The sequence below is a fragment of the Saimiri boliviensis genome, chromosome 11 (assembly GCF_048565385.1).
Source record: "Saimiri boliviensis isolate mSaiBol1 chromosome 11, mSaiBol1.pri, whole genome shotgun sequence".
In the NCBI taxonomy this organism is placed as follows: domain Eukaryota; kingdom Metazoa; phylum Chordata; class Mammalia; order Primates; family Cebidae; genus Saimiri; species Saimiri boliviensis.
Genome location: NC_133459.1, coordinates 53,311,252 through 53,326,164, shown reverse-complemented (window position 1 = coordinate 53,326,164; position 14,913 = coordinate 53,311,252). Strand labels below are relative to the sequence as shown.

Genomic DNA, 14,913 nt, shown 5'->3' with positions numbered 1-14,913 from the left:
AGTCAGGACAGTGATCCAGTGGAGGGGAAAATGACAATGCAGGAGAGGGTGGATTGATAGTGAGAAGTCTTCAGTCGGGGCATGGAGTGGCTCCTGAGCTCGGGTGGAGAGGTGGCCTTTTGATGGGCACATGGGAAGTTCATCCAGTTGTCAGGAGGGAAGCGGGCCCAATGGCTACAGCTGCTACAAATGGGAGGATTGTAGGGTGGTAGGAGGGTGTGGGAATTCTCTTCTGACCGCTTCTGTTTTCTCAGTGAAATAAGGATTTCAGCTGAGATGAAAGGGGAGAGGATGTTGATGGTTTGAGGAAAGAAGAGATGTGAAGCTGTCCCTCGGAGAATGGGAAATGAATTAACAGGGAAACACTGTGGCACTGCCAGGCAGCATTGATCCTACCAGGGGTTTGTGCTCATGAATTTACAGTAAGATCAGTGTGGTTGTGGGTTTCCACCCAAGAATCTGTGTGTGGGGGGTACAGAGTAGGCAGACGTATATTTAACCATGGCTGAGGTTTGGCAGGGAGTGTGATGTGTAGGCAAGAGTGAGGAAACAAGGGTGTGGTTACAATGACATCTAAGCCAGCCACAGCGGGGAGGCAGGATGTGAGAGGCCCCCAGGGACTGACAGGGGACTGATACGGTGAGGGGGGTGAAGCATTAAAGCCAGGGGACTAGAGGGCGTAAGCTAGTAAGAGAGGCGGTGATGGCTGAGAGCAAACACTTGCAATTGAAGCTATGGAGACAGTGAATGTAGACCTCATGACCAAGCCTAGGGTCAGCAATCTTTCCTAAAGGCCAGACAACAAATATGTTAGGCATTGCAAGCCATGGAATCCATCACAGCTCCTCAGATCTGCCAGACGGAAACAGCCAAGGACAGTACATAAATGAATAGGGATGACTGGCTCCAATGAAATCAAGTTTACAAAAACAGGAGCTAGGCCACGTTTACCAGTGGGCTCACTTCCACTCCCACACTGGATCTCAATGAGTGGTAATTTCTGTCCTCTCCTCTAGAGTATGTTGTGAGAGTCAGTGGCCAAAGACATGTGGAAGATAAGGTCACTGGAATATAAAGAAAGAAGGCCAAGGTCAGGGAGGCCAGGGCCATAGAGGCCAGGCGTGGGCAGAACCATCTCTGTGGGTATTAAATCACCGAAAGTTAATGTTAGAGAAGGTGACAGTTTTCCAGAATCCGGTGAAAGGAACCAAGGATGTTGGAGTCGGGAAATCCAGTGATCCACACTCTAGTGAAGGGAGCCGTGGTTATCAGGGGAGGTATTGGGCACATGTTTCCAAGTTTCTGAGGTTGGTTTCTGGGCACAGGGGAGGAACAGAGATCTGGAAGCAGGAATGAGGGGCCGGGAGGACTCTGCCTCACCTCCATCTAGTCCAGTGGCAGGAGGGTCGTAGGGGAGACAATGATACCACTTAAAGAGGGCTTCAGGGTTCTAGTTAAGAACAAGGAGGGAAAAGGAATGTTCAGAGACTGAGGACGGAGAGAGTTTCGCTGCTGTCAGACCATGAGAGCACAGAGGGAGGGCCTGAGAGGAAAGGCAGCGGGGTAGTGGCAGATGAGGTCAGATTAAGAGGTGCTGCATTGCTGTAGCAGGTGAAGATCACAGGTAGCAAGGCCTCTGGAAGGCCATGGTGACTAAGGACAACTGAAGGTAAGGCATGACTGAATTACACCTGGTGGGCCCCTAGGAGAGGGTGATTGGTCAGTTCTGACATTAAGCAGAATGTGATTGGCTGGTGGTAGGGGTAGAGGGTCTCATCATGGCCTGGGGGACTGTGGGATCTCCCCCACAGCCATTAGTCTTAATCTTGGGCGATGTCCAGGCCCACAGCAGGTAGTGGGCAACTTTGCCAAAAGTAGAAGCCACTGTAAGTCCTGCTTCATCCCAGCCAAGAGCCGTGTTAAGGTTGTGGAGTGTGGTTTTGTTAAGAGAAAGGAGAGGAGCCAGCGAAAGAGGATCATAAAGGTAACAGCAGTGCTAACGTTAGCCCTTCCCGACGTGGTGGGCGCTAAGGCCGAACACTTTCCATGCACTGTCTTCTTCTTCTCAGCAGTCCTCTGAGAGTAGGTATTAGTGTTATTTCCATTCCACAGATGAGGTTTAGGTTATCCAAAGTAACCACCAGCCTGGCCAACATGGCAAAACACCATCTCTACTAAAAATACAAAAATGAGCCAGACAGATTGGGACATGCCTGTAATCCCAGCTACTAGGGAGGCTGAGGCTGGAGAGTCCCTTGATCCTGGGAAGTGAAGGTTGCAGTGAGCCAAGATCACGCCACTGTACTCCAGCCTGGACGACAGAGTGAGACTCCGTCTCAAAAACAAAAATAAAATTGTTCAAGACAAAGTAAATAGCACAACTCAGAGAATAAGTGTATTTGTGATCTATAGCTACATAATGAACAAAACCAAAAGTTAGAGGTTAAAGCAGCAATCACTTATTATATCATAGTTTCTGAAGGTCAAGGACTTGGGAGTGGCTGATCTGGGTGGTCCTGGCTTAGGGTCTCATGCTGTGGGCTAGGGCAGCAGTCATCTTGGGGCTGGGAGATCTGCTTCCAGCTCCCATGGATGTTGACCATACCTTAGCTCCTTGCCACATGGCTTCCTTCAGTAACCTCATGACAAAGCAGCTGGCTTTGCCCAGAGCAAGTGATCCAAGAGAGACCAAGGAGGAGTCTGCAGTGCCTTTTATGACCCAGCCGCTGGTCACACCTGTGACTTCCACCATATTCTGCTTATTAGAACGGAGTCACTAATCCAGTCCATACTCAGGGGAGGGGCATTGAGCTCTACTTCTTGAAGAAAGGACTAGCAAAGAATCTAGGGCCATATTTTAAAACTACTACACAGAGCTAGGGTTCAAAATGATGTTAGTCTTACATATTTGTGCTATTAAACACTGGCCCACACTGCCTTCAGGTAAAGGAAGAATCTGGAAGAATGGGTGTTTTCAGCCTGCCTTTGCATACAGGAAGTTAACGTTCAGACCCCCTGTGAGGGAGTAGGGAAGCATGACAGGGAAGAGGGAGAAGTCAAGCTGTGGTGCAGAAACAAGGAAGGCTTCAACTGACCCACAGGCATCGTGGAGTAAGATGGCCCACCAGAGTTGTGTCACCTTGAGGCCAGTGGGCTAGGACTTTACACCAAATGCTGCCCCATCAACCAGTCATTGTGCAGGCTGACCTTGGATGAGGCAGCTCCTTTCTGCCAAGGGCAGTTCTCTCTGAGTGTCAGCAGTCAGCACCCCCCTGCAGCTGTTTCCCCAGGAATGGGTGCCTTCCTGGAGCGGGCATCTGTGTGGAGCACCGCAGCATCCTCTACAGTCGAAATGCAGAAGTCAAGACATTTCTAGAGTCGAAAGTCTAAAGTCTAAACAATTTCAAATGCATGCTTCCCCCCGCCGCCACTGCCGCCCCTGCTGGGATAACTCTTCTCCCATTGGCCGCCTTTTCCCCCAGGTTCCTCCCTGCTGAGCAAGACCCTGGAATGAACCAAGTGTGACCACACCTGGGTGCTAAGTCCCTTAACAAGTGATCAGTACATTCCAGTCACACCTGTGCCAGGCCTGGCTGGTCGGGTCACTTCCCTTCCCCCAGTTTGGTCAATCAGCAACACGTGGGGTCAGAGCTAGTGCATAATTTGCAGGGCCCAGTGCAAAAAGCAGCCCAGAAGTGCTTTAAAGGTACTAAAATGTAAAGCTTTTTCCTTTCTCCATGGTCTCTCTCTCTTGTCATAAATATTTGCAACTTAATGCCATTCTAAGTAAAGAAAAATTTAAATTATTAGCATGAATTTTACTGTTCATTGTTTAAATATATTCATCAATACAAATATAAGAACATTGAACTCCTCGTGTATATGTATATCTTGATATCTTGGTTCCATTAAGAATGCAGCATAAAAACTCTTTTTCTCTTTGCTGCATGCACATTCTACCAACACTACCTTTGACTACAGTAAGGAAGGACTGAAAGAAAAGGAACCAGGGGCAGCTCTGTCTTGCCTTTCCCTTTTTTTTTTTGAGATAGAGTCTTGCTCTGTCACCCAGGCTGGAGTGCAGTGGTGCGATCTTGGCTTACTGCAACCTCTGCCTCCCAGGTTCAAGTGATTCTCCTGCCTCGACCTTCTGAGTAGCTAGGAGTACAGGCGTATGCCACCGTGCCCAGCTAATTTTTTGTATTTTTAGTAGAGATGAAGTTCACTGTGTTAGCCAGGATGGTCTCAATTTCCTGTCTGCGTGAGCCACCATGCCCAGCCGCCATTCCCTTTTATGTTATTGTTTCAGTATAAGTGGTTGGCTAACACCCACCCCATGAGAGCTGTCTCTGGCTGTGTGCCCTTAGGGAGATTGCTTAAGTTCCCTGAGTATCACTGTGCTCATTCAACAGCATTCACTTCTCAAACATTTATGGAATGCCAACAGCTAGACCAGGAATGATATTTACCTCATCATTAGACTCCAGCCACAGAGTTGCGTGCCTTCCACTTGGTATTAATATCTCATTATCCTCACAAGTCCCATTTTACAGATATGAAAACTGAGCTCAAAGAAGTTATAACTAGCCCGGGGTCATCATTGTTGGTAAATGCCAGAGCTGAGAAGAAACATAGATCCAACTGGTAAAGTCCTAGGTACCATCACGCCCCCTCTAAAGAGGGGAATGGGACCCTGTCGTGCTTCTGTTAAGTACAGAATGGGGACCTGGTCCCCAACCCCTTGCACTTGGAGACATTCAGTCCTTGTTTTTTTCTCCTCTCCATCCCTAATCTGTGTTTTCCAGGACATCATCCCCTTTGGCAACAACCCCATCTTCCGCTACCTCTTTGGCTGGCTGGTGCCTCCCAAGATCTCCCTCCTGAAGCTGACCCAGGGTGAGACCCTGCGCAAGCTGTACGAGCAGCACCACGTGGTGCAGGACATGCTGGTGCCCATGAAGTGCCTGCAGCAGGCCCTGCACACCTTCCAAAATGACATCCACGTGAGTGGGGCAGGGCAAGGAGGGCGCACCAGGTGCATTCCCTCGGAATCCATGGTCTCCTCCCCTGAGCCGTGTGACCGACCTTGGGCACACCTGCCCTTTGGGCCGCAGTTTTCCCGACTTTAAGATGAGGCCCTTGTCCCTATGCCTACTGAGGCCTCAGCCGGCTCAGCGATGGACCCCCGGGAGAGGAGTTGTAGGGCCTGGCAGCGAGCACTCCCTTGACCTGCTCCAGTTGTGTCCTCCAGGGTGTTCTCAGCCAGGGCTGGGGGACAGGGAGTGAAGCCAAGAGCACCTTGTTGGGGGTGGTCTTTGAGAATGCTGCAGAACCATTTGGGTGGGTATGAATGGGCCAGCCACGAGCCTGTCACCTGTTGGAGAAAAAGCACAATACCTCCCTCCTTGATCTACCCAGGTCTATCCCATCTGGCTGTGTCCATTCATCCTGCCCAGCCAGCCAGGCCTGGTACACCCCAAGGGAGATGAGGCAGAACTGTACATTGACATTGGAGCATACGGGGAGCCACGTGTGAAACACTTTGAAGCCAGGCCCTGCATGAGGCAGTTGGAGAAGTTTGTTCGCAGCGTACATGGGTGAGTGGCCCAGAGTGTAGTGTGATCCCTCTCACTGAGAGCCCCAGGGTACTGCTTCAGGGGAGTGAGGCCAGCTCTGTCAAGAACCAGGAGCCCCAGGCCTGAAGAACTGCTTCCTCAGGGCCCCTGGAGCTGTGGCAGCCTCTGGGTCAGGAGGTGAGTTCTGAAAGCTGGGCGGGGTGGACTTGCAGGACCACTTGCGCTCTTTCCCCTGCACCCCCTCCTCCAGTGAACACATCACCCCACTCGCCCCCATGGGAGGGGTCATAGGTGTGGGCTTAGCTGTGTCCAGGGCCGACTGCTCCAGATGGAAAGGCCAAGGCTAAGGAGAGGGATTCCCGAATGTGAAAACCACCGAGAGGCCCAGGACAGAGGCTTGCCCAGAAACAGCCTGAATAAACTGTGGAGTGGAACACAGACAAAGCCAGGAGAAAAGAATACCATGTGATTCCTTTGATAAAAGATTCCCGAAAACACCTCAGGGGTGTTTCCATACTAACAGAAAGCACACCAGTAGTTGCCTTGGTGGTGGCAGAGGAAGACGGGTAACCACGGGGCACGGGTAAATTGTGGGGCTGACAGAGCCACGGTCTGGACTGCAGTGACCGCGTACCTGTGTCGAGCTTATCCAATTGTCCACTTTAAATATGTGCAGCTTACTGAAAAGTTAATAACCATGAAAGGAAAACAGCCCCATCAGGGGAGGCACCTGTGCCTTTGGCCAAGCAGAGGGCAGAAGCCCAGCAGTCTGAGTTCTACTCCTGACTCTGCCTCCACTGCTAAGCTACCTAACCCCCAAGCCCCAATTCCCTACCTGCAAAAGGGGGATAAGAATTCCTGCACCATCTTCTTCACCAGGTTAAGGGGGTTAAACAAGGCAAACCTTCCAAAAGCCCTTTCTGGGCTTCAGAGCGAGCGGTTGGGCTCCTCTCGCACCTCACACTCCATGCACCTCCTGGCGTCCTCACCTGCTTCTCTGCCTCTGCAGCTTCCAGATGCTATATGCCGACTGCTACATGGACCGGGAGGAATTCTGGGAGATGTTTGACGGCTCCTTGTACCACAAGCTGCGAGAGAAGCTTGGTTGCCAGGACGCGTTCCCCGAGGTGTACGACAAGATCTGCAAGGCTGCCAGGCACTGAGCTGGAGGCCGCCTGGAGAGACGGACACATGTGAGTGGTCAGGCATCTTCCTTTCACTGGAGCTGTGGCTGCTTTCCCAGATCCACGCTTTCAGAGAGAAACCCCTCCAGAAATACCCCCCTGACAGCCCAGCACCACCTTCCTCCTGGCTTCCAGGGGCAGCCCAGTGGAATGGAAAGAATGTGGGGTTTGGAGGCAGACAAGCCTGAGTCCAGTTCCCCGTTTAGAACTCATTAGCTGTGTGACTCTGGGTGAGTCCCTTAAACCCTCTGAGCCTGGGTCTCTCCATCAGTTGAAGGGGATAGTAATACCTAACCTGAGGTTGTCATCCGAGTTGAGCACCAGTCCCATTGCAGGTGCTGGGTAAGTGCTAGCTCTTGTTGCTTCCTGTTCAGCGTCACATCTGCAGTGGAGTCTGAAAAGGCTTCACGTCAGGTCACCCATGCACAGCCGTGGGCCGTGGCTGGAATGATGAAGGGGATGCCCTGGAGTTGCCCTGCCACTGCCTCCATCAGCCAGACGAGCCCTCACAGGAGAAGGACAGCTCTTCCCCACCCTGGGGTCTCAGGAGGGCAGCCGTGGGGCAGGGAGGCCCAAGATGTGCTGTGCCATAGCCAGGTCTGAGGCCAAAGTTCTCCCCGCCGTCCTTGGTGCCATCCTGCCCCTTCCTCCTCTATGCCCCGGCCTGCAGGCCCACCCCAGCCACCACTGAGTCCACTCGGAGGGGCCTGTGTTCCTGGAGAAGGCATTCCAGGGTTGAATCCTGTCCTAGCCTCACTCTGGGACACCTAGGTGGAGAAAGTGGTCTGCGCTTTGAATTGGATCCAGGGGACCTGGGCTGATTCTTCTTGGCTCACCAATGCTGCTGGCCTCATTTGTCCCAAAACCCGCTTTGTCTTGGTGGGAGTGGGTCTACGCTGCTCTGCAGCATGGGGGCTGGGGAGTGGACAGCATCAAGTAGGAAAATGGAGTCCACCATCATGTTTCTGTGGAATTCTCACTGTGGGGCTGGAAGAAAAGAGCATCAGCTTGATTTCTCCAACCACTCATCTCTCTTTTTTTCTTTCTCCCACCACTCCCCACCCCCGCTGTAGTTAATTTCAGTGCCTTACAAATCCTAAGCTCAGAGAAAAGTTCCATTTCCGTTCTAAAGGGAAAGGAACCTGCCTAGGTCCTTCCCCTGCTTGTTATAACTCAAAGCTTGGTTGTTTATGCAACTCCATCTTAAGAACTGCCCAGCCTCAGGTGAAAACCCCGAATCTGAGAAGGAATTGTGGTCATGTAAGGGAAGCTGGAATTAAGGGAGCTGCGCCAGTCATGGTTGTGAGGTATGAGTCGGAAGACCTAGGTTTCAGTCCCTCTCTACCAGTCAGCGAGCTGTGCAAGGTGGGCAAGTCCTTTGTCCTCTGAGCTGTGGTTTCCTCATCTGTCACATCACTAGAGAGAAGACCTCCCTGGAACCTTTCTGATTGTCTTAGATACTGTGGTTGCAAAACCCATGGAAAGCCTCATTTGGGTGGACAGTCAGAGGAAAAATAAATGATCTAGTGAACACTTGGGGTTATCTGTCATTCAAGATCCTTCCTTCAGCCCCAAGGCCAGCTCCCATCTCATTGTCAGAAAGGCTTATACCTGGCTTGCAGGGAAGCATCTGTCTTGTCATTCCAGCTCCCACAATCCTCTTAAGAGTCACACTTTAACTGAAGTGTTCACCCATCCCTCCCAAGGCTTGGCACACTAGTGTCTGAGCACGGTCCTGTGCGGGCTGGGGGCATTCAGGCACTCAGAAGGCAAAGGAACCACCCAACCTATTTGGCTTCTGGAGGGGGCAGAAGGAAAAAACATTCTCTAATTTGCAAAGCATGTGAATCCTGGCATTAGTTCTCATAGGAGACCCATGTGCTTCCTTGCTTGGTGCAAAACTGATGATTCTACTCGCTGTAGATGAATGGTTAACACGAGCTAGTTAATCCAACAGTGCCATTGTTTCGCCAGTGGAGCCTCCATCCCTAAACCACTGGGACTGTGGCCAGAGATGCCAGCAACCTCAGTCACCCTTAGTTATGTAACCAAAATCCAGACCTTACCCACAACCTGGGGCTTGGAAGGGAAGGTATTTTGGAATCACATCCTCAGGTTAATGTTGCTCCAGTAAAATCTTGCCTGGAAAGAGGCAGTCTTAGCATGGTGAGCTGAGTTCATGGCTTGCTTTTTTTTTTTTTTTTTTTTTTTTTTTGGTAGCCAGTCCTGTCACTGGCCATCCATGTGATAGTTTTGGGTGGAGTTAAACTTGTCCCAGGGGGCAATGCATGTGGAAAGTATCAGAGTAAACCTCTCCCCTCCAGAGCCCTGAGTTTCTTGGCTGCGTGAAGGTTTTCTGTAAAATCAGAATTGTAGCCAGTTTCTTTGGCCAGAAGGATGAATAATTGGATATTACTGAAAAGGAGGGGTGGGGATGGGTGTGGCAGTGTATGGTGTGTGCTTTTTATTTTCTTCTTTGGTCATGGGGACCAAGGAGAAAGGCATGAGTCTCCCCCATCAGGCTCTTGCAGCCACAGGCACTGTGTCTACTGTCTGGAACACATGACCTCGTGGCTGTGAGGCTGCTGCTTCTGTTAAAATTAAAATATGGCCTGGAAGCTGGCGTTTGTCGTTCCTTGCTTGGGGGACCAAAATGTGGAGTCAAATCTGGGCTCCGGTGCAGGCTGTGCCATTCCCCAACTCAGTTGCTCTCACTGAACCCATGAGCCCAGGGGCAAGGGCTAGAACAAGTTTGTTTCTATACCGTCAGGGTGTGATTGGAGGATGTGTCAAAAGGATCCCTCTATGTGCACGGTGGTAAGCAGACCAGTGAGAAGGCCACCGCTGTAGTTCAGGTGATAGATGATGGTGGCAGAGGCCTGGCTTTGTCACTTGGTTGTGGCCAATTTCAGCAAGTTAGTTAATCCTGTTGAGACTACTGTCCTCATCTACAAACTGGTGGACCCACTAGCTATCCATTAAAACACATTCCTCCCTTTGAACACACAGCTGGACTACCTTTCCTAGCCTTCCTTGCAGTCTGTTGTGTCCTTGTGTTAGGAGTTTTCCAGTGGAATGTAAACAAAAGTCATAAAAGCCTATATGAGGTCTCCTGGCACTCCTTCGCTCAGTGCAAATGACAACTAGGCCATAGGTGGTAGGAGTCTTACGTCAGAAGGAACCTGGATTCCTCAGTCGCTGCAGGAGGAGTGATTATGGCCAGAAGTTCAAGACCAAGCCTGAACAACATAGTGAGACCCTGTCTATAAAAAATTTTGAGAAAATTAGCTAAGTATGGTGGCAAGTATCTGTAGTTCCAGCTACTCTGGAGGCTGAGGCAGGAAGATTGCTCCAGTCCAGGAACTTGAGGCCAAGGTGAGCTAGGATTGTACCACTGCACTCCAGCTGTGGTGACACGGAACAAGACTGTCTCAATAAATAAGGCACTATCTGGGCTGGTGCCTGAGAGCCCAACCCAGACCTTGTTTTGCTGGGCTTAGGTTCTAGACTGGACACTGTGTGTTGCTGCTCACAATTCCAAATCTGAATCTTAGCAGCAGCTGCCTTACAAGCCTCAAGCCATGGGCCTGGCCTCGAGATGTCTGAGGAAGCAAGAGGGCCACCTGAGGAGCCTCGGCTTGGTTTAGCAGCTTTCTTACAGGAGGGTGTCAGGAATCCGTTCACTACCTGACCTCATGGAAGCCGAAAGTAGAAGAGAACTCAACATGCGTGTCCTTGGAACTTCTGGTAACCTCACCCGCAGACCTGAAGTCTGATCCATCTTGGAGGAGGGTGAGAAAGGTGTTTATGGGAGGGGGTCGGTGGTGTGCTGGGTCTGGCTTGTACCAGCTTACAGGAGTCATCGTGCACTCCTCCTTCCACTTCCATGTTCAGTGACATTGGCAGCCTGAAATGACCCACAGCAGGAGCATTTTCACCACAGGAATTAGCAGCACTACAAATCAGGGCTTGTTTTGTTCTGTCTGTTGTATTAATCAGTGTTCTCTAGAGAAAGAGAACCAGTAAGAGATACAAAGAGGCATGCATCACTTAACGGTAAGTTCTGAGAAATGTGTCGTTAGGTAATTTCATTACTGTGTGAGTATCATACAGTGTAGTTACACAAACCTAGATGGTCCAGCCCACTACACACCTAGGCTAAATGGGATAGCTTATGGCTCCTAGGCTGCAGATCTGTAACCCATGGTACAGTACTGAATACTGTGAGCAATTACAACACAATGCTAAGTACTTGTATATCTAAACATAGAAAAGGTACAGTAAAAATACAGCATTTTATATATATATATATATATATATATATATATATATATATATATATTTTTTTTTTTTTTTTTTTTTTTTTTTTGAGACGGCGTTTCGCTCTTGTTACCCAGGCTGGAGTGCAATGGCGTGATCTCGGCTCACCACAACCTCCGCCTCCTGGGTTCAAGCAATTCTCCTGCCTCACCCTCCTGAGTAGCTGGGATTACAGGCACGTGCCACCATGCCCAGCTAATTTTTTGTATCTTTAGTAGAGACGGGGTTTCACCATGTTGACCAGGATGGTCTCGATCTCTTGACCTCGTGATCCACCCGCCTCAGCCTCCCAAAGTGCTGGGATTACAGGCTTGAGCCACCGTGCCTGGCCAGCATTATAATCTTATGGGTCCACCATTGTATATGCCGTCTGTCATTGACCAAAATGCTATGCATCATGTGACTGTATGGAAAGTAAGACACATGCAGAGACAGAGAAATAGACTTATTATAAAGTATTGGTTCATGTGACTATGGAGGCTAAGAAGTCCCAATACCTACAGTAGGCAAGCTAGATACCCAGGAAACCCAGCAGTATAGTTCCAGTCTGAGTCCAAAGGGCTGAGAACCAGGAGAACCAATGGTGTAGGTTCCAGTCCAAAAGCTGGTAGGCTCAAGACCCAAGAAAAGCCCATCTTTGAGTTCAACTCTGAAGGCAGGAAAAGCCTGATGTCCCAGCTGAAGCACTCAGGCAGGAGGAGTTTCTTCTCATTCAGTCTTTTTGTTCTGTTCGGGTCTTGAGTTGATTGGATGAGGCCCACCTGCATTAGGAAGGGCAACCTGCTTTCCTCAGTCTGATTCAATGTTAATTTCACCCAGAAACACCCTTGCAGACACACCCAAGATAATATTTGGTCACATGCCTGGGCACCCCATAGCCCTGTCAAATTGACACACAAAATTATCACAAGCTTTGTTTTGTTTTGAGACAAACATTTAACAGCACACCACCTAGCAGAGACCTCTCCTAATAAGCCCTCCAAATCCAAGCTTAGTAGGAAAGGTGGCTCCTGCACCCTGGCTCTGGCCTCAGTACATTCACCTCTCAGGCTTCTGAACCTTCTACATCTCTACAATCATCCCCCACTTCCTTGTTCATTCATTCTCATTATTGGTGAGCCCCCATTCCCTGGCTAATGCAGCAGGTCCAGGAAAAGGGAGTAGATCCACTGAACCTGGGAAGAGGTGTAAACTTGCCGAGAAGGAGGAGCTCCAAGGGTCAAGCTGCAGAAGGTGAAACTTCCTTCAGGGCCAAAGGACTATGGCAGGGTCTGAGCCCATGGGACCTGGGCTTGCTCAGGCCCAGGGCAGGCACTGAGCAACCCACAGCGATGAGGATGGGAGGACCTGAGCTTTGAACAAGGGGAGCTTCCCAGAGCTGTGCCCAGGGATGTCGTGGACTCAAGGCAAAAAGCCAAAGACAGCACAGTACCGTATTCATGGTGGTCAGAACCATCACCCTTAGGTATTCATAAGAACCTAACACAGCAAATGAAGTCCCATTCTTTAACATTGTTTACTAAAACAACCACGCCATGCAACCAATGTAAACTTGTTCCTCCTGTGGGCTTCAGCTTCTTGTAAAGTGAGTAGCTATGCCAGCCATGCTTCGCCTTGCCAAGGCATTGCAGATGACCAGCCTCTGGTGCCCACTAGCTGATCTTCAGAACCTGGTTGCGGCAAGACTGCCTACGTGTGACGCCCACTCATTACCTGTGGTCCATGTTGCAAGGTGGTGCTGAAGGCATAGTAAGAACCTGGATGTTAAGTCTGGTGGCGTGGCTTGTAAAAGGCTACCTTTGGTCTGCTCAGGGCTTCCCACAACCTGGCAGCATCTCACACTGGAGTGGGAGAGATCACTACCCTCCTAAGCAAGCAGGGAGGTGCTAGAACCTGGTGTTACTTTTATAAGATTTATGTGCTGGAGTGTTCATCCCAGTCACCTGCAGAACTGCTTCAAGAGACTGAACGAGAATGTGGTGGTGATTAAGTATTCATTTAAGTTTTGGCTGTGAGCTCTTTTTTTCCCAAACAAAAGCTTTTAGGGAAAGTCCAATATATAATGAACATGGAGCTACTTTGAGACAAGCTGTGTGAGGCCAGGAGTCCAGCCTCCTGGCCAGCCCCTGTGCCCTTCTTCCCCAGGGACTGCTGGATGCCCCAGCAGAGCCCTGCTAACTGCATAACTCCATGCCCTCTTACAGCCCTGCCCAGGCAGAAGGGCAAAGGTCACAACAAGCCAGATTTCAGCTCAACATCCAAAGGACCCTTTTACAATCATAGCTGCCCTGCACTGGGTGGGCACTGCCTGCCACTGGGAGAGTGTGCAAGGAGAGGCTAGACAGACAGATGTAGTCACTGTCGCAGAGCAGAGCGGTGGTCACCAAATGAGGTTCCCAAGCCCAGGGTGTAACAACAGGATGATCCATTGGGATGCCTGAAAAAATGTTAGTGTTTGTCTTGGTTTCGGTTTCCCTAGAAGCCAACCCTAAGGCAAGGGTTTGAGTGCAAGCAGTTTATTTGGGAGGTGAAGAAAGCACCAGCAGGGGATGGGGAAGGGATGACAGCCAGTAATGGGTTCATTCTCAAGCAGGTTACCACTGGGGGCCACTGAAATATAACTGCACTGGGAAAACTGAAAACCAGTGTAAAACATGCATTTCAAAGGTACATCCCACAAGGGGTGAGGGATATACACCAACTTCCCTCAGTGAGGGCAGCTCCAAAGCACTGTGGAGTCCCTAGCACTTCTAGCCCTCCAAAGGCAGCAAAGCCGGCCGTAGTAGCCAGAGAGCCTTTTGCTCCATTACAGATAAGTGTCCCTCCCCAGCACACATTATTTTTGTAACACACATGAACTCATTCTTACCTCATGGCAAAATATTTTTAAAGAATTATTTAATTTAAAGTTGTGGCCAGGGGCCAGGGTGGTGGCTCATACCTGTAATCCTAGCACTTTGGGAGGCTGAGGCTGGGAGGAGTTTGAGACCAGCCAAAACCCCATCTCTATTAAAAATACAAAAATAGCTGGGCGTGGTGGCACATCCCTGTAGTCCCAGCTGCTTGGGGGACTGAGGCATGAGAATCGATTCAATCTGGGAGGCAGAGATTGCAGTGAGCTGACAATGCACCACTACACTCCAGCCTGGGAGACAAAGCAAGACTTTGTCTCAAAAAAAAAAAAGTTGTGGCCAGGCTCAGTGGTTCATGCCTATAATCCCAGCACTTTAGGAGGCCAAGGTGGGAAGACTGCTTGAGCCGAGGAATTTGAGACCAACCTGGGTAACATAGCAAGACCTCATCTCTAAAAATACAAAAACATTAGCCAGGCGTGATGGTGCAGCCTATAGTCCCAACTACGTGAGAGGCTGAGAGGTGTGAGTATTGTTTGAGCCCAGGAGATCGAGACTGTACTTAGCCATGATCATGCCACTGCAGTCCAGCCTGGGCTGGACACAGCAAGACCCTGTCTCAATAAATAAACAAAGCGGTTACACAGGTTTCTCTTATAAAAATGCAAGCATTACAAATTTGCTGACCTTCTCTCTCTTTTTTTTTTTTTTTTCTTTTGAGATGGAGTCTCACTCTATCACCCAGGCTGGGCTGGAGTGCAGTGGTTCAATCTCGGCTCACTGCAACCTCCGCCTTCTGGGTTCAAGCAATTCTCTTGCCTCAGCCTCCTGAGTAGCTGGAATGACAGGTGCCTGCCACCATGCCTGGCTAATTTTTGTTTGTTTCTATTTTTGGTAGAGACGGGTTTTAATTGTTTTTTGTATGTTTAGTAGAGATGGGGTTTCACCGTGTTGGCAAGGCTGGTCTCGAACCCCTGACCT

At 49.9% G+C, this 14,913-nt stretch overlaps 1 protein-coding gene across 1 annotated transcript in view; it reads left to right on the top strand.

Moving 5' to 3' along the window:
• Positions 1 to 9,378, top strand: part of DHCR24 (24-dehydrocholesterol reductase) — a 33,754-nt gene extending 24,376 nt beyond the window's left edge. Inside the window, exons 7-9 of the mRNA XM_003921518.4 lie at positions 4,806 to 5,003; positions 5,419 to 5,597; positions 6,586 to 9,378. Coding sequence (XP_003921567.2) covers positions 4,806 to 5,003; positions 5,419 to 5,597; positions 6,586 to 6,739 — 531 coding nt within the window. The 3' untranslated portion in view covers positions 6,740 to 9,378. The remainder of the gene's footprint in view (positions 1 to 4,805; positions 5,004 to 5,418; positions 5,598 to 6,585) is intronic.
• The last annotated feature ends 5,535 nt before the right edge of the window (positions 9,379 to 14,913 follow it).